The 26,244-nt window shown below is 41.3% G+C and overlaps 1 protein-coding gene across 6 annotated transcripts in view; it reads left to right on the forward strand.

Annotated features, from left to right (window-relative positions):
* Positions 1 to 26,244, forward strand: part of ELMO1 (engulfment and cell motility 1) — a 459,394-nt gene that overhangs the window by 409,265 nt on the left and 23,885 nt on the right. For all 6 annotated transcript variants that reach the window (XM_045005400.1, XM_045005399.1, XM_045005401.1 and 3 more), the window contains 2 exons: positions 5,803 to 5,966; positions 14,189 to 14,301. In XM_045005400.1, coding sequence (XP_044861335.1) covers positions 5,803 to 5,966; positions 14,189 to 14,301 — 277 coding nt within the window. The remainder of the gene's footprint in view (positions 1 to 5,802; positions 5,967 to 14,188; positions 14,302 to 26,244) is intronic.

Below are 26,244 nucleotides of genomic sequence, written 5' to 3' on the forward strand. Positions count from 1 at the left end.
CCAAGGGAACTGGTGCAGATACGCATTCACCAAGGAAAATGTGTCAGTGCAGCCAGTAGATTGTACTCCTGAAATGAAATGTAAAACCAAGCCATGTGTTTAGTTCCCAGCAGACTATTTCCTTTGCCTGAAGATGTGCTGTAGGTCAGGGATATAATGAGTCTAGTGCAGCAATTAATGATCCATTTCCTCTGAACTGTATTTACAGAACACCCAGACATAGCAATGGCAAAGCTATCTACTTTACTTCCACCAGGAATACCTAAGTTCCAACTCCCTCCTGGCTTCATTCTCAAAATAATCTTCTGCGTAGTACTTAGGCCACGGAACCTCTTTTCCCACCTGCCCGCATCTGAAGAGAAATGTAGTTGGTCATTTCCCCCCACTTCCACAGATCTCTGATAAGCGACAATCTCACTTCTCCTATCCCCAGCCACTCTGGCCAGTCTGACTCCTCATATTGCTGGGAAGAATCTGTCACTGGTGAGTGATAAGACCAGAAAAAGATGGAAAAAGCAGGAAGGGGAGACTGCTGCTTAGCATCCTCAGGAATGGCCGCTAGGAGCTGAAAGGCAAAACAGTTGTTCTCCTTACCTCGTGTTCAAGCTCATATCTTTCCTCACCACTCCCTGTCCAGGGTAGGCGTAGAAAAGGAGACTAATAGATGCTCATTCCTACCCCCAAATCTCTACTCTCCTCCTGGGCAGAGGACAGGAAATTCATTTGGGGAATGAATCCTGGAGCTGAGACTTGAGGAGGGGGAGATCAGCCTTGAAGAACTCTGAGGCTATGGCATTGCACTCTTACAAAAACTGATTTAAGGAAGCTATCCCCCTCCCTCCACCCCCCCCGCCGCCCCATCTCTACAACTACCACATGTGCTGATGCATTGATGCTGGATGTTTCTGTTAAAACAAGCAGCAAAGAATCCTGTGGCACCTTATAGACTAACAGACGTTTTGCAGCATGAGCTTTCGTGGGTGAATACCCACTTCTTCAGATGTGGCATTCTTCAGATGTGGCATCTGAAGAAGTGGGTATTCACCCACGAAAGCTCATGCTCCAATACATCTGTTAGTCTATAAGGTGCCACAGGATTCTTTGCTGCTTCTACAGAACCAGACTAACACGGCTACCCCTCTGATGTCTGTTAAAACAGTCAGTGCTGAAATAGTTAACAGTGTTGATATTTAAATGACTTGTTTCAACCAGGACTGTGTTAACGCAATCTAGGTACCTTTTAGTTCATGCTAGTAGGGTCTACGTGGGGGTAGTTACGGTGCAGCACATCAGTGCATGCTGCAACGCATACCTCCGTAGTCTGCCCTGTGGGGTTGTGTAGACAAGCCCTTACTATAAAGTCAAAGGGTTCAGACCTCTGATCTGCCTACTTGAATAGGATTGTCTTTATTTTGCATAGAAATAAATTCTGATGCCAAGAGATAAGAGAGAACAAAAGAGAAAAAGATAGGAGTGGTGGGAAGATAGAATTAATCAAAATGTGACTTGACAGAGATGAGGTCAAACAAGGATATGTTGAGAGCTATCTAAAAAGTTGTATCTGAAGTTAGGTAAAATAGTAATGGCCAACTTAGAAATCCAGTAGATAGGTTAGATTCGTAAGACATGAAAGGTACCGCCATCTCATTCCAGACAAGTAAGTTGGCCTTAAGTCACTGTGCTTTACAGCATCAAAAATAAATTTAATTTTTTACACTCCAACTCTTTGAATATTCTCGGTTAAGTTGACCACCTTTAGCAAACTGCCCAACTCATAGTTCTGCCTCACCACATAACAGGGCATCAGTCTAGAAAAAATCAAACAAAAAGGATACAAAATGAAGAAAATGTTCCCCCCTCAAAATCTAATCCTGCATATGTCCTATGGTAAAAAAATATATAATACATTTGCAATCACCATATATAACATTTATGTTTAACAACATGGAGGCCTGGTGTACACTTAAAACTTAGGTCGGCCTGGCTATGTTGCTCAGAGGTGTGGAAAATTCACACACAAGGGACGTAGTTAAAGCCAGCCTAAGCCCCAGTGTAGACATTGCTAGGTCAATGGAAGAATTCTTCCATCAGCCTAACTACTCCTCTCAAGGGGGTGGATTTACTACAGCAATGGAAAAACTCCTTCCATCATTGTAGTAAGTGTCTGCACCAGAGTGCTACAGTGGTGTGGCTGCAGCTGTGTCTCTATAGGTCTAGTAGTGTAGGTATATCCTGAGAAACACTCAGGAAAAGAGTTCCTTTAATTACACCTGTAAGGTCAATTTTTAAATGTGTTGAGCCTAAGCTTAGAGCAATTAATCTCCCAAGCAGCAGTAATCAAGAGCTAGCAACTCAACTTTAGAGATTTTGAGCAGATAAGAAGTTGTTGGCAGTGGTTCCCAATACTAGGGAGATGACTCAACTAAGAGCTGTGGCACTTAGCTTGACTTGTTAAATACCATTCCACAACTAACACTAAAAATAAGTTGATGGCCTCAGTGGCTTAGCTCTGGCGTGCACTAGTTTTTAAGGCATGCCCGTTGACTCTGCCATCTTGTGCTGATGGGGGAAAAGGTGTCACAAAGAGGACTGGATCAGTCTTTAAGAATTCTCCTCTGGTTAGCGTTCAAGATTATAGCACTGGAAAACACACACATTATTTGCATTACAACAGCTACTGCAAATACAGGGATCACTCAGAGTCTTAAAGTTAAGCATGTGTGTAAGTGTTTGCAACATTAGCATCTAAATTAATGGTTTGATTTTCTGAGGTGCTGAGCACTCCACTTCAATGGAAGTTGGGGGTGCTCTGCCTCTTTGAGAATCAGGCCACTTATTTAGGTGCCTAATTTTAAGTATCTACATTTGAAAATGTACCTGTAACAGTCTTGATAAATAGAGGGGATACCCAGGGCCAAATTCATGCTCATTGGAAAAACTGAACTGGGGTGACATGTTTTCCTTCACTGGTGCTATAATTGCTGCCAAGAAGACAGAAAAAGAAAGATGGAACCAGAAATCAGATGGAACCTTGTCTGTCTAATATGGGTTTATGAATAAGTAGTACACCTGTTCCTTACGTTAGGAGCATCAGCTTCTGACTATTCTTTTATGGACATTTTTTTCATTAGACTTCAGAAACTCCTTTAGGGCCTATCCAAAGCTCATTGAAGTCACCGCCAAGATTCCCATCAACTTTGGATCAGTCCCTTCGTGTTCAAACATCATGATAGTGTGCTCATTTACATTTAATTTCTGGGGTAATCAGTAGCCAGGGATGGCATATTTAATACTTTGACTTGCCTAATCTGTTTGCTATATTGTTAATGTAGCCAATGAGAAAATTGTTCCTCTTAAATGATCAGTTTAAAAGCATGCAGGAATCCTCTTTGAAATAGGCAACCGAATCAATCACTCACCCCATGCCAATAAGCTAAGTAGAATAACCAGTTAGAAGAGGTCTATCTGATGGACTGCAGACAGCAGCCACCTGAAAGCAAACATCCCTATAAGTGGTGAAGGAACAGCAGCTGAAACATGGAATAAAGAATCCTAGATATTTTTACCTGATGAATTATCCTTAAAAAAATCTTACAGATCTAGCCCAAATACCACGATAGGGATATTAAAATGTGTGAATTGATTGATAGGACCCTCTACTTTGTTTGGGCCAGAGTCTACCAAACTTATGAAGAGTAGTATATTACTCTGCAAGTTCATACTCAAAGTGCTTCTCTGAGTAAGGACAGCAGAAAATGACCCTTTGGAAGTAGATGTGGAAATGTAAACTTGTGCCTGATTGAAGAGAGTGAATTATAGGGGAAAAAACAGCATCATCTTTTGGAAATGGATTGTTGGAAAAAGCTCAGGAGTGTTCAGTTTGTGCAACAGAGAGCTTTTCTTATCTCTTTTTAATTGCTTCGATTTGCTTACTGCACCTGGTAGCAAGACTAGAATGAGTATATAGCTCATATCTAAAAGGAGTGTTGCATCTCAAGAAATGAATGTCAAAAACACAGCTCAGATGATGACAGTTTCAAGGTTGATGCAGTGAAACTAAAACAATAATGTACACACGTTTGGGGAAAGAAAAGTTTTCAGAATGTGTAGTCTAAGGGATCAAGCTTCCATTTTTAGAAGTATTAGTGAAGACAAAGGAATAAAAGAAAAGAAAAAAACTATGCAAGAATATTTTCTATCCTCTTTTCCTAGATGTTAATTCCTATCACAGATCGGCTTTGATCTGGGCTCAATGTTACTATTTCCTCCTCCTTGTCAGCCTGGCTTGGCTGTGAAGGAGAAAAATCTTTTTAAGTCTGATAAACTGTTTTTTTCCCCCACTCCACCTAAAGACAGAATCTGATAAGCATTTCAAAGTATGTTATTTGTACCAGCAGTGAGGAAAGAAGCAAAGAGAGCAAGCGAGAGAGAGATCAATCTGTGATATATATTTATGGGTACTGGTGCCAAACAAATCCCCTAAGTTAACTGTGTCTCAACAGTTTTCTCCTAGCAAAATAGTTAATATGCAGATATCTGTCTGTTGTGCAGACATCTTTCATTCTAATTCTTTGGTCTGCATTTTTTATGGCACTGCTTCAAAAGCAATCCTATAGCAGCCTTAGAAAATTGATCACCCTCTCCTGATTTTATATTCTTTTGTTACTAGCTTCATTTCCTGCGCTATTTACTCTACTCCTTGTGAATAAGTAATGGGTGCCTGAGACAGTGTGAAAATCAGTGACCCTCTAGGCCGAGGTTGAAACTCGAGTGGTTGAACCAAATAGTCTCGAGAAAGGCAAAGGGGGAGAAAACTGGAATGGAAAAGAAAAGCACATCATAATCACACAGCAGTTATACCTGTGTGTGTGTGTGTGTGTGTGTGTGTGTGTGTGTGTGTATATATATCAGATGCTCCCCTCCCCATATGCAATTCAGAATGGAGCAAAGTACTGCAGTTATCAGACTTTGATACTGCCCTCTGCTAGGGAGGGCAGCTTAAACTCCACTAGGAGTGTCATAAAGCCCTTCTTATGGATGCTCTCCAGCTTTGTGAGCTATCCACCCAGCTCCAGACCCCCAACAGTTTGCACTGTTGCATTCCGTCTCCACGTAGACTTTCTGAAGGGGCCCCACAGCATGGGCTGAGTTGGCAGAAACCAGGGAGCGAATTCAGTCTCCGAACTCTGACACACTACGGTGACCAGATGTCCCGATTTTATAGGGACAGTCCCGATATTTCGGGCTTTGTCTTATATGGGTGCCTATTACCCCCGACCCCCGTCCCAATTTTTCGCACTGGTCACCCTATTACAGACTATACAATTTTCTACATTAAAAACTGTGTTGGGGCATTCCGTTTGGTTGGTTCCCCTTCCAATGTAGATCTATCTTCTAATGTAGAAGAGACACAACCTTCTGTTACTCCTTTGTCCCCAAACCATGCTATGGCCTTGGCCAAACCAGGGGTATAGCATGGTACTGTAAGACAGTGACAGTCCCGTTCACACTAGAAAACAGGAATCGCTTTTTAACAGTATTAGCAGATAACTGTATTGTAAGTGAGTCCCCCAAGAGGATTATTTATTGTGGTGTATTTGAGCCCTTGTTGTTATATGTGGCATCCAGTTAGAGGTTAACGCCTTTGCAGTCGATGGTGCAAAATTTGCTTTGTGATCGCTACTGATAATTATTAAAATTCTCCTGTTCCTCACATCACCTAATTGCAACATATACTGGAATATTATTTGAAATCCAAACCAAAGAGTTAAAAAAATTATGCTTTCTTGCTTTCATCCACAGGTAATGCAGGTGGTGAAAGAGCAAATAATGAGAGCACTCACTACCAAGCCTAGCTCTCTGGATCAATTCAAAAGTAAACTTCAGAATCTAAGTTACACAGAAATTTTGAAAATCCGTCAGTCTGAGAGGATGAACCAGGAAGATTTCCAGTCTCGTCCAATTCTGTAAGTACTTTCCTCTCTCTAAGTCACTTCTTGCATGGAAGGACTAACAAATGTGAATAACATTTGTGAACTGTTCAGGGAGAACCCGGGGGAAAAATTGCCCAGGGAGCACTGCTCAAAAGCAGTGGAATAGCATCTGATTGAAGTGCATATGCTTTCTTCTGCTGGGAATCTCAACTGTTTCTTTGAGTTCAGTTAAAACAGATTTAGCTAATCCCTATAGGGCCAAGCATGACTTATTTGCAGCAAATAATGCTTTGACATTTCCATGCTTTGTGTGGTTGTGTGTGCACATTTATTTTTTTAAGGTGAAATTTTGTCTTCTGTCCAATGCCCCATAAAGATTCAAAATATCACTTCTCTGAGCCAGGCAAATAGCCCAGAGCAATAGCACCAGTATAAACTGGCTCCATAAAAAAGTGTTTGCGTGATAGTGTCATCTTTTCTTTGCTTGTTTTATCTTTGATGTTTGTTAGTAAGGTACAGTTACTTATTTCTAGGTGATTTCTTGTTAACATATATGCAGTGTAATATTCATGTCATATGGTCTAATGCTATGTATCAGTTGTGGTATCTCTATTATAGCTTGTGTCTGCTTTTCAAAATGTCTTCATCTCCATTATATGTGAAAATCCTAAAGATGGGCCATGGAAGTGACATTTGGATATGTACTGGGGTAGGGCTTGAAGCCAAACTATTGACATAGGGCAGGTTCATCTTCAGTGGTGCTCAAATCTCTCGTCTTTTGATCCAGACTAGCAGAAACCTTTTGAGATGCTCTGCTGAGAAACTGTGAGAGTTCCGTCATCTTAAACCAACATTTCATGAAACGTTGGCCACATTTGAAGTTGAATGGGACGAAACTGTAAAGATGGATTTGTATTTAGGTATTTCAGTTCCATCACTCTGGAGTTCAAAAGGATTCATATATGAGACTCTGGATTTGGTTTATCTGCAAAAATACACTTAGGTGCAAACTCCATGGGCCTTTCTCTGACAGGACAATGGTGAAAGCATAAACTAAGCAGAGTTAAAAAATTTAATAATGGTGACTGGAATGAAAGAGACAATGATGCTTTTATGTCTTCAGATTATTAGAATGATAGGACCTAGCACCCAGTTAGAATTGATATCACCTATAGTCTTGCATCAGTTCAAAACTGGAGTACAAATGCTTTGCATCCCTACACTTCAAAGCAGTTCTTTGCCAATCTTTTGTAACACTCAGAGATTCAAAGCAGCTTAGTGGTGCTACACTTGTTCCCAAAGCTTCTTGTTTTCCTCACTTTCCCAGTGAGTCAACTATTTATCAGTAATACAGGTCAACTATTTATATTCACTTTGAGCCTTGCCTATCATGGTGAAATTTGCTAGTGCAGAACAAGCTCTCTGATTCCAAATATCAGTGTTGCTCGCCATTGTCACAGTGTAAAGTCTGCGTCCACAAAATGTAATGAATCCATTCCATGATACAATTAAAAGCAGTGTAAATGTTAAAGAAACTCATTTCAGATCCAAGACAAATGTTAAGCTTAAGAAATAAATAACAAAGCTGTTTAAACAATCATGACTGTATTCATGGTGATTTAAATTCTGTGAGTTTCCATTTTGATTGCATCTCTGATCACTTATTCTTGATTGTGAAGGGAAAGTGCTCTTTTAGTTTCTCCTGTGATTTGGCTCCATGTACTGAACTCACAAATTGTGTAGATGCCACTAATAACATAAGTACAAAATCATGAATCCATTGTGTGTAAAAGAGAGAACAAGCCAGAGAAGGTAGTTTTGGTTCTCTACAGAGAGCTAAAGAATTGCAGATACTTAGAAAGAAATTGTTCACAACTGAATATAACGTCACTAGCCTTATTTAGAGCTGTAGTAGGATGTGACTAATGGATGGTAACTATTCACTGCCCCAGCATGAAGGAGCCTTTTTGCTGGTGTTCCCACATATAAAATACAGAAGTTATAGCTCTTCAAACTTTTGGACTACTGTGCTCCAAATCAACTTTCATTTGAGTTTGAAGTGGGAATGGTTGCATTATTATTATTATTAATAATAATTTTATTATTTATTAATTTAGACTCACATAATTGCATTAGCTCACTTTTGGAAGGAGCAATTTTGTTTCCCTAAGGTCACAGTGTTATTGGGACATCAGAGCTCAAGTCTTATCTGCTTCCAGTTCTGTCAAAACAGCAAATCCATGGGAAAACAGGGTGTGTTTGAATGGCTATGGAAGGATGCACCCACAGTTAAAAAGCCAAATGGAGAAATAAAATAGTTACGAATAAGAGTCAGAGCACATCCAGGCTCTGCCCCGAGCCCCTCTTTGTTCATGTTGGTGCTCGATGCACTTACAAAAGACATCCAGAGAATAGCCCCCCGTGCATGTTTTTTGGAGATGTTTTTTGCGGCAGAGAGCAAAGAGGAAGTGAAGAAGATTTAGAAAAATAGAGGTGTATATTTGAAAGAAATGGCATGAAAATCAGCAGAAATAAAACAGGTTATGTGGTCAGTAGATTCATTGATACCTTGCAGTAAAACAATGGAATTCTAAGTCTGGGAGCCCAGCCATTACCAAAAGGTGCGGACGTTCAAAAACCTAGGTTCAATAGTAAAGGATAATGATGAACTCAACAAGGAATTTATAAGCAGAACAGGAAAGGCATGGACTAAATGGAAGGAAGTGAGCAACTTGATCTATGATAGGAGAATGCCTATCAAATTGAAAATAAGATCTACAAAATCCATTTTTGTATGACTCTGAATGATGGGCACTGAGGAGGAGACAGGAGCAGATCTTGAATACAGTGGAAAAGTTAAAATGGATGCTTGGAGTTACCAGGCTGGATTATGTTTGAAATGAATGAATTGAGGGAAGTGTGATGGTGGAATTAATTAAAGAAAAGCTGAGAGAAATTCAGGCTTAGATGGTTTGGGCATGTGAAAAGAAGTTCAGAAGAATAGATAGGAAACAGGGCGTTAAATTTAGAAGCAGAGGGTATGAGAAGGGTTGGAAAGATCCAAAATTAGATGGATGAATTTCATACAAAAGTATTCGATTAGCCGTGGAATTTCTGAGGAACTGCTTCAAGACAGACTGGAATGGAGGAGGAGGACTAAAAGTGCCGACTCCACATAGATAGGATTAAGGCTAGCAGAAGAAGAAAAGAAGATGGAAGGGTGTACACTGGGGTGGGCAAACTTTTTGGTCTGAGGGCCACATCTGGGTATGGAAATTGTATGGAGGGCCATAGATACTCACAAAATTGGGGATTGGGGTGCCAGAGGGGGTGAGGGCTCCGGCTCAGGGTGTGAGCTCTGGGGTGGGGATGGAGGAATTGGGGGTGCAGAAGGGTGCTCCGGGCTGGGACCAGGGGGTTCAGAGGGCAGGCTGGGGACAGGGGTTGGGCAGGGGCGGCTCTAGACATTTCACCGCCCCAAGCACGGCGTCATTCTGCAGGGGGCACTCTGCCGGTCGCCGGTCCCGCGGCTCCGGTGGACCTCCCGCAGGCATGCCTGCGGGACCAGCGGACCCTCTGCAGGCATGCCACCGAAGGCAGCCTGCCTGCCACCCTCCCGGTGACTGGCAGAGCGCCCCCCCCGTGGCATGCTGCCCCAAGCACGCGCTTGGCGTGCTGGGGCCTGGAACCGCCCCTGGGGTTGGGGCACGGGAGGGGGTCAGGGGTGCAGGCTCTGGGAAGTGCTTACCTCAACCAGCTCCTGGAAGCAGCAGCATGTCCCCCCTCCATCTCCTACCTGGAGGTGCAGCCAGGCAGCTCTGCGCACTGCCCCGTTCGTAGGCACCACCCCGAAGCTCTCATTGGCCGTGGTTCCCAGCCAATGGGAGCTGCAGGGGTGGTGCTTGGGGCAGCATGCGGAGCCACCTGGCTGCCCCTACGCGTTGGAGCCTGAGGGAGGACATGCCGCTGCTTCCGAGCACCACAGCATGTGCAGAGCAGGGAAAGCCCTCAACCCCGCTCCCTGGCTGGAGCTCGAGGGCCAGTTTAAAATGCCTGAAGGGCCGGATGCGGCCCGTGGGCTGTAGTTTGTCCACCCCTGGTGTACCCAGTTCTACTGATCATGTTGCTATGCAAAGCACTAGGTCATTTCTTTGGCACACTAAATAACAGTAGAGCGGTGAATAAAAGGTAAAATTATGATTTTTAAGGGTAGGTTCTATACTTACCTGCCGGGTCGACGCGTAGCGTTTGACTTCTCGGAGTTCGAACTATCGCGTCGAATCTAGACGCGATAGTTCGAACTCCGAATGCGCTCCCGTCGACTCCGGAACTCCACCACCGCGAACGGCGGTGGCGGAGTCGACGGGGGAGCCGTGGACTTCGATCCCGCGGCGTCTGGACAGGTAAGAAGTTCGAACTAAGGTAGTTCGACTTCAGCTACGCTATTCGCGTAGCTGAAGTCACGTACCTTAGTTCGACCCCCCACCCTAGTGTAGACCAGGCCTAAGAGGCGGCTGGAGTGGCTTAAGGAGAGTTTGTTAATGAAGCAGTTGTAAGGGATGGATTGTTTGTAAGTCAGCAACACAGAGGGGAACATTTGGAGGGATATGGGTTTTTATACCTTTCTTTTATCTTTAACAATTTTCTGCTAGGTTGGAAAGTGTCAATAATAACTGTTCAGGAAGCATTAATGAATAGGAGAGAATACAATATAATAGATGAAAGGTGCTTTGGGATTACTTTTCTATTGTGTTATAATGATTTAAATGACTATAAAATACCCAATTCTAGAAAAAGTGACTTGCCGATTGGAAGGAATCTGAGCTGTGCGTTGGAAAGGTACAGGGTTAGAGACAGATGAAATTGGTACTAAAAAACCCTCTGTTGATTTGTTAAAAAATTAAAATAATTTCTAAAGATCTTGTGAGCTACGAGTAGCTAGGATGTGTGTTTTAAAAGCAAGTAGCTGATGGTGTGCTGAGACCAATGGGGAGAATCATAAAGTTAGTGATACCTTATTATTTGGCTCTCTCAAGTGTTTGATCCTTTCCAACTCGCTAACTCTTGTGATTATTAAATTGCTGGAATGTAGTAGAAACTAAAATGCAATCAGCTGTTTTATCCCTGCCTCATATTTTCCTTGCTATCTTGCCCTTTCCCCGTGTACAAACTGGATTTTATTCTACTCTGAAATCAGAAGATAAAAACGTTCCAAAAATATATTTAAAATTGTGTTCCGCTATGTTACTGCTCTCCAGATTTGATTTTCAAATTAGGCAGAGTGAGATATTTCTACCAGTAAGTGGAGTGGCTGTTCTGGTTTTGGGCCCAACCCTACAATGCTTGAACTCCCTCAACTCCCACTGACTGCAGTGATTGAGGAAATGTAAATGCTTCAGAGGATAATGGCCTTTATTTAGGTCCGTGGGTAGTAATTAGCAGGATTGCTCAGTGTATCCCACCCCATTTTATATAATCTGAAAGTAGTAAGAGTGAAAGCCTTCCTGACAGTGAGATGAATTAGGTTTTGGAATAGTCTTGCAAAGGAAGTATTTGGTGCCATGTTGCTTAATAAAATTAAATTGGGGTTGGACAAAGCACTGGAAAAAGTATGATAGAGAACAATTTTATACTGGCCACCGCAGCTGAGGACACTAGAGTGAAGGCTGACCAGGCAGGAGGGGAGATGGTATCGTGCTAAAGGCATAGGATCTAGGCTCAAGTCACTAGAGGATGATTTTCAAAGGCTCATTGAAAATCAGTGAGAATTGGGCACCTCTCTCTTCTTTGTGCATTTGAAAATCTCCCCAGTAATCTCCACATGCCAAATTTCCCCATCTGTAGAAACTAGGATAATAATACTTCTCAGCATTACAGGGTATTTATCTCTGCCGGGCACTCGGATACTGCAGTGTTGCAGGCCATATCAGTAGAGAGAGAAAGAAGGGGCCCCCTCCTCCCTCTGTCTTATAGCAAGAAAGCCTTTGGATACTGAGCCACTTTTGAGGGGTTTTATTTATTTTTGGATTGGCTAGCGTTCAAATTCACTCTCTGCCTCTGGTTTATGTTGGGCAACAACAATGGGGAGAGGAGGAAACATGGGAGTTAACGAAAGGGAAACAAAGGGAAACTGCAATCTCGGAGGGGAGGTGAGGGGAGTGGGATTTACCTCACACCGCTTCTATCACCTTGTTAATTTGTAAGTCCACATTTCCCTGGTGCCTGGCCTGCATGCTGTCTGTTTAGGCTGTGAGCTCTTCAGAGCAGAGACAATGTGCTCTCTATATTCAGCGAGCCACTCGGTAAACCTGTTTGGCAGTGGATAAATAAGAATTATTTAACTTTTCTCAGGTATTCTTATTTAGAGAGCCCCCAATTTGTGTCACTATACAGTCCTTGGCCCGAGGAAGAAACACTGAGCCTGACCAATTGGACTAGGATGTACTAGATGACCTTTTTAGGTCTTTCATGTCTAATTTCTATAGTGTTATGATTCTGTGCATTTTAGTGATAATTATCCAATTTCTGGTTTGAACTGCATAAATATCAAACTGTTCTTTATACTGTGCTCCAACACTTGAGGCCATTTCAGTGAGATATTCACTGTATTAAAGAATGGCTAAACCAATCCAGATTGTGTCTCATTGCTGTTGTATTTGGGGGGCTTTTCTCCATCTCTTTCCTAAGGAGTGTACTTAGGAGCCAGCTTGGAAAACCAAGAAACCTATTCAAGTACTAAAGTCTTTTGACAGTATATAAATACCATGCAGAATATTCATACCATGGCTGTCAGTGGGAAAACTATGGGATTTGAAAATAATCATAAGAGTATGAATAAAACACTTTCTAAAGTTAGTTTGTTTCTATAGTTGTAGTCACTTGATATTTGAATGGATAAATTTTTCACAGCTTGTAAATATACAGCAGATTGTGCATCAAGAACTCCTGTTCCAATATTCATAAGCATTTAACTAGTACCTGGGAGGATTATGGCATATCTGATTAAGGGCGCAATCTTTACGCACAGAACTTGCTATGATTTCAGTGGGGTTTCTGCATGCAGAGGGCATGTGAGATGAAGTGATACATGAACATAGCAATCAACATAGATGGAAAGTCTGATGTTTTCCAGAGGGGAGGAATTTTGGTTTACCTCTACAATTGCACTCCTTTCCTGAGTCTCGGCTGTGATTACTGCTATACACAATGATGTCTGATATTACAGAGGGGGAGGTTTAGGTTGGATATTAGGAAAAACTTTTTCACTAGTAGGGTGGTGAAGAACTGGAATGGGTTACCTAGGGATGTGGTGGAATCTCCTTCCTTAGAGGTTTTTAAGGTCAGGCTTCAGAAAGCTCTGGCTGGGATGATTTAGTTGGGTTGGACTAGATGACCTCCTGAGGTCCCTTCCAACCCTGAGATTCTATGTTTCTATGATACTTTATTCACACAGCAACCCAAAATTATGGTCTTGACACATTTCATATTTTATGACCCCTCTACACATTCAGTTACATCTTAGTCTTACTAGACTTGCTGTCAAGTTGATGTTTCAACCTCTCCTTTATGTATTCTTAATTAATCTAAGTAAGGAGATAGCCAATGAATTCAGTCACCTGTGCATCCTTATGACAGTGTCTGAAATCAACATTTAACGCTAGATACACATTAGTATCAAAACCTGCGGAACTTTTCAACAAACTCCATATGGTAGTAAATTCACAGAGCGATATGGAAATAAAAACAATCAAGTATAATCAGTTATTATTTTGTCTGAGCTGGAATTGGGACTGCTCACTATTTTCTCTTGGTGTTTCAGACTGTATAACTTGCATTATCTTTTCTCTCTTGTATTAAATAATAACAATAACTGGTGCACTTTCATAGAACATTGCATCTGATTATGTCAATTAAGCAAGTAAGCATCACAATAATCCTGTGAGGTGCATTACGTGCCTTTGTGATGTACGATACTAAGTATTATTTTATAGATGGCTTCACTGAGGCACAAGTAGGTTAAATTACTTGCCTAAGACCACATACTGATTTACTGACAGTGATGTGAATAGGACCTCCCATTTCTGCATGCCAGCCACTAGACAACTTCCCTCCTTGAAGCAGGTTGGGTGCTGAAGTAAGACTACTATCCCCAAAATCAAGCTGAGTCTCTCATGATGCTGTCTATCTCAGTGAGAAAAAATGGTACGTGAATAAATCTAAAAAGTGCCTGGTTTTTTTTCGTTTGTTTGTTCCAGGGAGTTAAAAGAGAAGATTCAGCCTGAAATCTTAGAGCTGATCAAACAACAACGTCTTAACCGACTTGTCGAAGGCACCTGCTTTAGGAAACTCAATAGTCGACGGCGACAAGGTACTGCTCAGGCCTGTATAGTCTGGCATTTCACTTATTTCTCTATTCTAGTTTAGCTCAGGAGCATAACTTATTGGCAGTATTAGTTTTTAGATCCAACTATGAAGACTTTTCTTAAAAGGAATTAACCAAGGAATCTTTTAGTTAATTTCGTCCTTGAGTGTCCTATGCTTCAGTGGGAATTTTTGAATTTTCCTCATATGAACTCTGACCTTTGGAATAGGTCCAGTCATTTTAGGCCCAGCATTTGACAAAATCTGAAGCAATGGTTTTGCAGCAAGAGTTAAATACCTTGCACTCTCTCTTGATCTTCTGGTATCTTGCTGATGACAAGGTCAAAAGCTCTACCTGCTTCTGGAAAATAAGGCTGTAAATTAATAACACACAGCTACTGTGGTATTCAGAACCTGAACATTCTTTTTTAAAAGACTGCTTTTAAATTGTGCTACTAATTATTTATATACCTCATCAAAGGCCCATCACTTTTACTTGTGGTGAGCACAACTCAACACCCCTTTCTAGTTACTTCCCGTCCTTAATTTTCTTCTTTTATGATCATTTACATTAAACATAATGTGATGCTTAAATATTTCAAAAGCTAGCAGATTTTAAAAAGTACTCAAATCCATAACCTGTGCCCCTTGGGATGAATAAGTTATAGGCATAGAAGCCACATGCACCATTGCTCAGTTTTGGATTGTACAGCTCACTTTACTAAACCACACTCTACATGACTGTTTTCCCCTAACAGTACCCCCCTTCTTCCCCAGGAGCAGAAGTTCAGGAGAGAAACTGTGTATTCAACATGCTACCCAAAGTTGGTTCCAAAATTTGCCACCATGCACCCAGCCACCCCCACCCGCATTTTGATGAGATTCACATTTCTATACTTTTATTTTGACTGTAAATGCAACATGAATTCAAAAACTATAAAAGCTAGGAGTAAATCTAGAGAGATAAATATTTGAGAACTAGAGATTGATGTGAAAGTCAGATTTCTGTGCATAAAATATAGTCCCGGCAATATTCTCATCCTAGAAGATAAGCAGTGCACTGTCCTTAACCAAAGCTGATGGATGTTTTTAGAAAATTACAGATTTGGAAAATTTTCCAGGATGAAAATGAAGATGAAGAAAAGATGGCCAAGTCATTCAGCTTTAAACCTTTATAATCTTAATGTTTAATAATATGTAATGAACCCATTGCACAGGATTTTCAGAAAAAAAACCCCATCAATGTGCCATTATAAATGTTTATAGAGATCCGTAGAGACATGTAACATGTACATTCTCAGCAGCAACAGCAGCATCTTCTGCACAGTTACTGAGTGGTCAAGGAGTCTCCCTTTGGTTTGGCAATCATCAGCTGGCTTTGGTTTTACTAAACCTAACCATAATCCTGGGATTGTTTGGATCTGGGATCCGTTTTATCTGAACCACCAAAGAGGAAAGAGGGTTGGGTAAAACGTTGTTTAGGCAAATCTCTAAAGGAAAGATGGAATATTTTTGGTTCTTTAAGTAATGGATTGTTTTAAACTAGTGTCAGTTCAAAAAAACATGAGCCAGATTCTTAGCTGGTGTATATTGGTATAGCTCCATTCACTTCAACAGAATTATACTGGTTTACACAAGTTTAAAATCTGACCCCTGGTCAAAAAGTTCCTTGCACCATGCCTTGCAAAGAACTATATTGGACAATCAGATTAATTGCTTTAGTATCATATTTATGCAGCACCATAGGTGTGCATGCTGCTTTGCAGGCAAATAAAAGACATGGTCCCTCCCAGTGACTGGGTGTACCAGGTCTTTGTGGTCCCACTGGAGGCCCCACTATTCTGCTGCACCCCACCCCAGGAAACAGTTCTCTGTAAAGAACAGAGCAGCCCTTTGGGAAACCAGCAAGATTTGGCCTCTGGCAGTCAGAACGGCTATGGACCAGCAACAGCCAATCAAGGCTCAGCAGGCTGAAATAAAAGGTAGCTGCCTGCTGTCCACAAGTCAGTTCCTAGCTGGAGCCAGAGGAGCAAGGAGGGATGCTCCATAGGCTGCAGCCAGAGGAACCAGGCTGGGTCAGGCCACAGTCAGTGGCTGGGAATAAGAAGGAACTCCGCTGATTCAACCCCTGGCAGGGACTGTAACCCAGAAAGAGTAAGAAACTAGTTTGTTTATTATTGGCCCTGATGGGCAAGGACCTGTTTCTAATGTCTGAGTTTGTCGTACCCCTGAAGGGCCCAGCCAGAGGGCCAAGTGACATAAGGCCCACAAAGGCCGGCTGACAGCCTGCAGGGGGACACTGGTAGCCAAAGAGAACGGCAGCACCACGACCAGATGGCAGTGGAGTGCTCCAGGGGTGAAGGAAATCCACCACACTCCCCCAAAGAGCTGACTTCTCTGTGGGCTATAACCGTGCCCTTAGGATACTTCTGCACTTTGAAGGGGGTGCTGCCACTGCGCTCCATCAGGAGTTCTAGCATACATTTTTACTGATTCGGGGACAGCTTCTGCTCCATGTTTTGCAAAGGTGCTTGCATATGCTCCTCCTCCCACACAGGGGGCCTGCTCATATCAAGGAAGCTAATGATGCTGTTGATGCTAAACTCACAGAGACCTTGTGCCCAGTAAAAAGTAAGGACCGTGATGGGCTTACTTAGACTGTAAGCAATTTGAGACAGGGAGTGTCTTTTTTGTTACAGGTTCAGGGTAGCAGCCGTGTTAGTCTGTATCCGCAAAAAGAACAGGAGTATTTGTGGCACCTTAGAGACTGACAAATTTATTTGAGCATAAGCTTTCATGGGCTACAGCCCACTTCATCAGATGCATAGAATGGAACATATAGTAAGAAAATACATAAGAACATGAAAAGGTGGAAGTTGCCATACCAACTCTAAGAGGCTAATTAATTAAGATGAGCTATTATAAGCAAGAGAAAAAAAACGTTTGTAGTTATAATCAAGATGGCCCATTTCGGACAGTTGACAAGAAGGTGTGAGGATACTTAACATGGGGAAATAATTTCAATTTGTGTAATGACCCAGCCATTCCCAGTCTCTATTCAAGTCCAAGTTAATGGTATCTAGTTTGCAAATTAATTCCAATTCAGCAGTTTCTCATTGTAGTCTGTTTTTGAAACTTTTCTGTTGCAAAATTGCCACCTTTAAGTCTGTCACTCAGTGACCAGATAAGTTGAAGTGTTCTCCTACTGGTTTTTGAATGCAAGCTCATGCTGCAAAACGTCTGTTAGTCTATAAGGTGCCACAGGATTCTTTGCTGGTTTTTGAATGTTATGATTCCTGATGTCAGATTTGTGTCCATTTATTCTTTTGCATAGAGACTGTCCGGTTTGGCTAATGTACATGGCAGAGGGGCAGTGCTGTTGCGTGTGCCTGTGGTGCCTAGTACAATGAGGCCTTGCTTCCTTGAATAGGGCTTTTAGGTGCTACTGCAAAACAAATAGCTAATAATAATGAGTGCAAAGTGAGGAAGCCATCATGAGTCTTCTTCTCACCTCTCTTGTGTGCATACAAGCTGAGCCAATCTCCACAAATCTGAAAGTTTAGACTTAACAAGATAAGTAATTGGAAAAAGAACAAAACCCCAGTAACAAGGGCGAGGGGGGCGGTAAGGAGAAAGGACAATGGTTACAACAGTAAGGTCATGTAGTTGCTCTGATTTATTATGCATGCATCTTGATGCATCCTTTTTATGATTAATTTTAATATAACCCCTGGGGCAAATGTTCCAAGTCTGCAGAATGTGCAAAGAGGTATCTTAACAAGGCCACCCATCAGAAACTAATACCATTTAATTGCCTATTTAAAAATAATTAACTGGCATTACTCTGGGATAAAGACTCCAGAGCAAACTTCTGTTAAGAGTGTTGTCTGAACAGGTGATAGGATACACATGGTTAGTCACAGTGGGTTGAAAGAATTGACTTAAGAAATAATGAGTAGAGCGCTTGCAAACTTTGTCACTCTCAGAGGGGTCAATCTTTTTCTAATTTGGATTTAGCTGGAAATCCTCCAAGCCAATGACTGCCTCAGTGGGGTGGTCTTGAAATGGAATATGGAGTATCTACAGTCATATCACTGCCTTTTGTACTTGAAAATGGGGTTATTGTAACAGCATGAGCTCTCTCACTATATCAAGAAGTCTTGATTGTTGCCCTAGCAGGACCTCTGAAGGGCTTGTGGATTAAAATATATATATATATATATAGAGAGAGAGACAGCTTCCCTATATATTACCCCTAAAAGCTTCCAAACAATGAGCGACCTTTTACCTGGTATGTTTCACAAGGGAATGCCTGTACTAGTATTCTGATTTTGTTATACTTTCTGAATAAAGAAGAGTGAAATGGAAAAACAGACTGTGCGCTCTTAGGCCATTGAGTAATGTCAGATTGTAATGCTTCATGAATCACTATTTGGTTAAAATGGTGACTATCATCTGGCAGTTAGCCAGTTGAGAATGTGGCGTGATCTGACTGCTCCCATAGTTTAGCCTGGAAAGAAAGGGGAAGAGAGCCAAGCAAAAGCCCACAGAGCACTCAATAACTCTCAAAGTTATTTCTGGTGGAGCTAAGTAGTAGAAAAGCCTTCCTGTAGGTGAACTTTATTGGGCATAATAGATATATTGCCATTGTCACCCAGCACACCCATGGTTCATGTTGTTGGGTGCATTATTTTGGAAGAAGTGCCCTTTTGTCTTTAATAACATACAATTTCTCTTTAATCTTCGTAAAGTGGGAAACTATGTACTGCAGCCAAAGACTCTTGGGTAGTAATTTTTGCATGGAGTAGGAAGCCTGATTATATAACCCTTGAAATTAACAATGCAGGGGCAGCATCTTTTTAAAGGAGACTAGCAATAGGAATTTAAAGGAAAAAAAAGTCCTTTGCGGTTTGTGCTGAATGTCTCCACTAACCAGGAGGAGAGATGAATCAGCGTTAATTGAAAATAGTTAATTCAAAACACATCCTTTTTCCTTTTAGTTTCTGCAGCATTCTCTTTTCCACAGGCAGCCTCCTCCACCTACTCTCATTTTATAAAAATAAAAATGCAAAAATAGAAATCTGAGAGTTTGTTGAGGGGTAATTGGTTAACCTAATACCTCAAGTAGCTCTGCAAATCAATTAATTAAGGCTCACAGAGAAGTCTTATGTAGGCCACAGTGATCTCTGTCTAAATATTCAGGTTAATTAAAATCATAAATAAAGACCATTTACAGAGGGAGAAAAAGTACTTGAATATAAATTCAAAACATTGAAAAGAAAAATAGTGAATCTAGCCATAGCAATATTGAAATGTGCACGGTCATTTAGTTACCTATATTCTAAGAGCACTACAAGACCACAGGCTGTAGTTGGTGTGAATTTTTTGCCCAAGGATTCTTTAATTGTTTATAGTGTGGATCGTATTTCAATATAAAACTCAGATCATGGGCCACCTCTTCTCCTGTTTGTGACCGTGTGGACCACTTCCTTTCCTGTTCCTAATCATATAGCACTGTTATGGCACCCACAGCATACTGTTTACATGGAAGAGTAATATTAGGAAACCGTTTAATGTATCTTAGCTGCCTTTAATGCAATTGGAAACAGCACCATGTGAAGAGCCAACACTATGTAGACCATCAGCAAGGGCTCACCAGTGGTCCCCGGATTACAATTTGAGAGCTGGTATTCTAAATTTAATAAAGTGGTAAGATGCCGTGTAGCGAGACAAGGTGGATGAGGTAATATCTTTTATTGGACCAACTTCTGTTGGTGTGAAAAACAAGCATTCGAGCTTACACAGAATTCCTCAGGTCTGGGAAATGTACTGGAACAGATTGTTTAGCGTAAGTAGTTAACACATATTTCAAGGGGCCATTCAAGGTGATGTGGCCCATTAACACCCCTCAAGTCAGAGGAGGGGGAGAGAAAAAGGAGATGGCGAGGGGAGGGGTAATGGTTAAGTGGGTTATAGACTTGTAATAAGCCATAAATTCAGTGTCTCTATTCAGTCCATGATTTTTAGTATCTAGCAAAGTGATGAATTTAAGTTCCCAGGCTTGTCTTTAAAGGTGTGGTGCAGGTTTCCTTTGAGGATGAAGACTGAGGTTGGATATTGAGTGAGTGCTTTGTGATATGATGGTTTTTATCTCTTATTTGTCTGTGTGCATTCATTTGAGAGCATAGTGATTGTCACATTTCACTCACATAGTTGTTATTGGGGCATTTAGTGCACTGGATGAGGTACACCACATGTTGTGATAGGTATGTGTAGGACCTATGGATCTTGAAAGGTGTGTTGATCATCATAGCAGTGGAGATATATCTGCAGGTTGTATCTGTTGTTCTGATAGGTCTGGTGCCACTTTAAGTTGGTGTGTCTTGGTCTGTGGGAGCTTGCTTCTGATGATGAGGTGGAGAGGTTAAGGGGTTATTTGAAGGCCAGAAGTGGGGTTGAGGAAAGATTTCTTTGACGGTGTGGCTCCCATTGAGTATGGGTTGTGCTTATTTGATGATACCCTGTATGGGTGCCAGTGTGGGATGGTAGGTGTTTACTAGAGGTGTGCAGTTGAAGGGGGGTTATTTCTGTATTGAAACAGATTCTCTTGGGGTATTTGAGTGACCCATTCTATGATGCACTCTACTTCTCTGGTGAAATGTTCTTGTTTGGTGAAGGCAGTTTTACATGTGTTCAGGTATATCCCAGACTTTCTCCTCAGAGTATATTCTGTGGTATCTGAGTGCCTGGCTGTAGATAACAGATTTCTTGATGTGCTCGGGGTGATTACGGGATCTGTGAAGGTAGGTGTGGTGATCCAGGAGTTTCTTGTATATGGAACTGCAGAGTTCCATTGTTGAAGCTGTCCAGGAAGTTGTTGATAGTGTGGTAGGAGTGTTCTAGAGAAAGAATCATGGTGGTGGTTGTTGAAGTTGTAGTGGAAATCCATGAGGGAATTTAGGTTATCTATCCAGAGGCTGAAAATATCAATATATCTCAGGTGTATTGTTGGTTTCTTGCTGCATTTGTCCAAAAATTCTTTGTCGGGGTGGCCTGCGAAGAGGTTGGCATATTGGTGAGCCATCCTAGTACCCATTGGTGCCCCCATGATTTGAACAAAGTGTTTGTTGTTGAATGTAAAATTGTTATGGGTGAGAATGAAATGGATGTGTTTGGCAATAACTTCAACAGAGAAAGCCTGGGAGCTTAAATTTTTAACTTTGCAAGATACTAAAAATCATGGACTGAGTAGACACATTGGATTGATGGTTTATTAAAACAATATATACACACTTAACACCCTCCCCCCCCCAACTTTTTTTTAAACTCCCTCTACCCATGACTGGAGAAGGGTTAATGGGCCACTTTACCTTGAATGGTCCCTTGAAATGTGTTAACTACTTATGCTAAACAATCTGGTCCACCTTGCCTTTAGCTGTGACACTCTGAGTACATTTCCCAGACCTGAAGAAAAGCTCTGGGCTTGGCTACACTTACAAATTTGCAGCGCTGCAGCAGGGTGTGAAAACACACCCTCTCCAGCGCTGCAAATTGCGGCGCTGCAAAGCACCAGTGTGGTCAAAGCCCCAGCGCTGGGAGCGCGGCTCCCAGCGCTGTCCGTTATTCCCCACAGGGAGGTGGAGTACGGACAGCGCTGGGAGAGCTCTCTCCCAGCGCTGGCGCTTTGACTACACTTAGCGCTTCAAAGCGCTGCCGCGGCAGCGCTACCGCGGCAGCGCTTTGAAGTGTAAGTGTAGCCAAAGCCTCTGTGTTTGAAAGCTTGTCTCTCTCATCAACAACACAGATTGGTCCAATAAAAGCTAATACCTCACCCACCTTCTCTCTTTAATATCCTGGGACCAACATGGCTACAAAAACACTGCATACAAGATGCCATTTAATTAACAGGCTCCTGCAGCTCTTGTTTGAAGATCAAATATTTTAAGCAAAAAAATTGTTTAGAAGGTTAAAAATCAGAGCATTTAAACTTGGTTTCTAAACAAAGACTTTCTAGAAATTCCACTTAATTACACTAGCTGCCATATACTTGGAAGAGGGATGTTTAATTGTTCATTTTTTTTCAGATTTTATAGACAAAGTACAGTTAACTGGTCCAGTTTCCTCTAGTGGCAAGCTGTGAGCCCCCTGTGGCAGAAATTATGCCCTGAAGAGAGTCACCGCAGTAGTTGGGAATCTGAAGCACTCAGTACAAATCACAAAATGAGTGGGGCCAGCAAGACAGAAGATTCCATCAGCTATAAATACTGGTAGAGCACTCGGAGACACACTGTTTGAGTATAAACCCAGTGAAGCTAAACCTGGCCCAGCCAGGCAAGATGCTTGATGGATAGCTGCCTGTCCTGCCTGAATTTTGGGATGGGACTGCAAATTCTACCCACTGACACACAGAGGAGTGAGTTAAGCCCAGAGGATATTGGCGTAGTGACGTAAAGTGATGATAAAATGAGCCAATGGAAAATGAGTGGATTTAATCTTTTCCAGTTTATAGGTCTAGGGAGGAACAATAGTTAAGGTTAGGGCAGAGGACTGGGAATCAGGTGATCTGTGTTCTATTCCAAGTTCGGCCTCAAATTTTCTAAATTACTTTGGGCAAAGCCATTTTAAGCCCTGTGTCCTCCAGTTTCCTCATCTGTAAACATGGGGAAAATAATACTTATTGTACTTCGGTGCCAAGATCAGGTCATTAGTGTTTTTAAAGCTCTCTGAGGTTCTCAGATGGAAGGCACTGTGAGAACTGTATTATCTATCTAGTTGTAATCTTAGTAATCAAGCTGGTATTCCTAATAACACCAGTAATTCAATGAGAGTGAGCAAACCAGACTTAAGAACTGTCTAGGAGGTTTTAATAGCATGGTAGTTGTGAGTACAAATAAATCATGGCCCTTCTTTGTCACTCAATACTGTTTCTTATAGCAACAAGTTATCCTCCCAGAAACTACTGTTGTATTAATTTAGATGAATTTATGGGCCCAAAGAGTTAAAGGTGTGAACATGACCCTGAAACTGTCCAGTATTAAACAGTTTTAAATAAGGTTTTGGTTTGATATACAGACCTCAGCCTGCTTAATACAATACAAAGTGCAATTAGGCAGTTCTTGCTACAGGTTAGAAATGTATTGATTGGAACACATGAAAAGGAAAAAGAACAGAAAAAAATCAAAACAAGGCAAAAACATTGAAATTGGCTGATTATGAAAAACAAACACCTGTTAAAGTTCCTTTGCAGAGATGGTAAATACTGGTTAAAGTCTCTTTTCAGTGGAACAGTTCTCCTTGGAAGGGAGGAAAGGGTTATTTCTGTTAAATATTGAGTCTTTCCTGCTTTTAAAAACATGGACAGATGCAGAAGGGAGAGAAGAGATAGAATAGTAAAGATCGGGGAAATATGGCTTTTGTTGATGTTCTTAGGATAGAGGGTGACTGCTCACTCATGGATGGATGCTTTGGGCTGGCAGGTTGGCTATGATAGCAGATGTTCTGGACTCTGGCTCACTTTGTTGTTCAGGGATTCCATCCGATTGGTCTGGTCAGGTTCCTATCCTTCACTGGTCCTTCCCAGGCTGAGCATTTCTGGATGGGCCATCTCATTTCACCATGCTAGTGCTGTGCAATACAGTTAATCTCAGGATCAGATGAAAAGATGAGAGAAAGAGAGAATAGGAGGAAGAGGATTGGGGATGAAAAGGAACATGCAAGGAGGGGAAGACACAGCAAGATTTCACCTGTATCAGGCTGGGGTCCTCACTGAGGCAGCAATGATAATCAAACATCCTCCCTGGAATATCAAGGTCTGGTGTCACAGCAACAACCCTTCCCACGGTGATGGCAAAAAGTTTTATTTTTCTCCCCCAAAGTCTCTTTTTTTAAGGGCCCCAAAAAGGTGATGAGTGGAATAATCCATCCACTGTTTATTTCACCCACCAATTAAGCCTAATTTCCAAGGCACCAATTTTAGTCCACTGATTTCTGATCCTCTACTCCTCTGGTTTCCCAGTCACAATTTTAACACAGTCCTTGAGTGGTATCAGTAAACTCTTTTTGTTTAAATTAGCTTAATCTTTCTGTCTTCTCCTCACATCTTTTCTTAAGTAGTTTTATGTAACAGCTCATGGTGATAATTCTTGAACCGTTACCCACTTTTTACCAGTTAGGCTAACAATTAGGGTAAATGTATACACCCAGTTATCACAACGCCACCCATTCTAAATAAAAGTTTTATCAGTGCATGTATAACATTAGATGAAAAATTAAGGGTCTTGTGTCCAGCATCTCAGCAAAGGGCCATAGACTATGGAGCATCTCTACCAAGGGAAATCAGACTCAGCCTAAGACTAACAGTGTTCAGGGCAAAATGCAAGCTGCCCAATTTTGATCTGACCATTTCACCAAGGAAGAGAAAAATTCTCTAGATATATGCACAGACCCACAACTCTACAGAGTGCAGAGTTGAAATTCCATTTTGAAATTCCTTTCCAGTCTTTTAAATCCTGGCATAGTACCTGGATACCATGGTAATCATTTTTAAAGGCTCTACAGGCCTTCCTAGCTGTGCTTTCTTGATTTAAAACTGCTTCTTCCTAAAAATGATTTAAAGGAGTAAGAACTTGCACTTGTATTTTCTTTTCATTTGTTTGTAGGTATTTGGAGCTGGAAGACAAAAAATGCATTTTTGTCAGCTTAGTGTTTCTTGTGCCCTAACCATAAACATGGTGTCCTCTCTTTTTCTTATTACTTGGCACCATTTTGCTTGGGACCTTTTTTAATTTACCCTTTAGTTTAAAAAACAAGTGCATCAAAACATTTACTAAACCTACCATGTAGTAAAAAAGGACCTGCACTACTTCACACAACTCCCATAAACCAACATGATCCCTCGTTAGGCGGAAATCCCTAAAGATGGTGCATCAAACTGAAAACCAGTTGTCTGTAGCTGTGATGGGTGTACCAAGACCCAAAAGGAAAACAAGGTCTGTTCTCAATTGTTAATATATTGGTTGCCCTTCTCTCGGCCTGGGTAGTATGGTCATTGGAACCATACAGCTGACAGAATATCAGTAGTTCCTTTTGCAGGTCTTATTTAAATCATTTCCCCTGCCAGCAAAGTTTTGCCATGGTGGCAATTATGAATAAGACTCCTAGAGAGCTGCACTGGACACACTATGAGCAGCAGTCTATGATTATTAGTTCTTTAGTTATCCTTTTGACATTGGGAATCATTTTATTGGCCTTCCTAGCTAGGCTTTCTTAGTTTAAAACCATTGCTTCCTAAAAATAATGTAAAGGAGTAAGCACTCGCATTTCTATTTTCTTTTTGTTTTGTTTTTTAGATATTTGGGGCTGGAAGAAAGTTATTAAAATGCTCTAGTCATTAGTATGTTAATGATCTGGTCCATTTTAGCTCCTTTAGTAACTCCAGTGCATAGTCTTTGATGATTCTCTCCATGTTTCATACTAATTGTCTTCATTGACACTATCCATTTACTCAGTGCCCAAAGGTATTGAGACTATAGTAAGGCCATGCTGAGTTTCAATAGGAAGAAAGGATTTTTTTAATCATAAGAAATTGCTAGCCATATTCTCCTGTACTGTCCAAAATTGTAAAACTGTCTCAGGAATAGATGAGGTTGCTATTAGAGCTAGAGATTATATTCTGATACTGTATTTAATAGGACTGCCTCTTTTATGAACGAAAAAAACAAATTGTTCCAGTGCTGGATGGGGTTAGGATATGTTTTTTCTAAGCATTAGGTTTGAAACATTTCTGGTAAAACTACCTGGAACCAGATGTTCAAATCCAGGGAGAATTCATTCACCATATGTTCTTCCAAGACTCATAAATTGAATGCCAAGCAGTTTATTATGGGTCCTTCATATAAGACCATATAAACTGAGGGCCCTATCTGGTCTCTTATGAAGCCCCTATAACATG

The sequence above is a fragment of the Mauremys mutica genome, chromosome 2 (genome assembly GCF_020497125.1).
Source record: "Mauremys mutica isolate MM-2020 ecotype Southern chromosome 2, ASM2049712v1, whole genome shotgun sequence".
In the NCBI taxonomy this organism is placed as follows: domain Eukaryota; kingdom Metazoa; phylum Chordata; order Testudines; family Geoemydidae; genus Mauremys; species Mauremys mutica.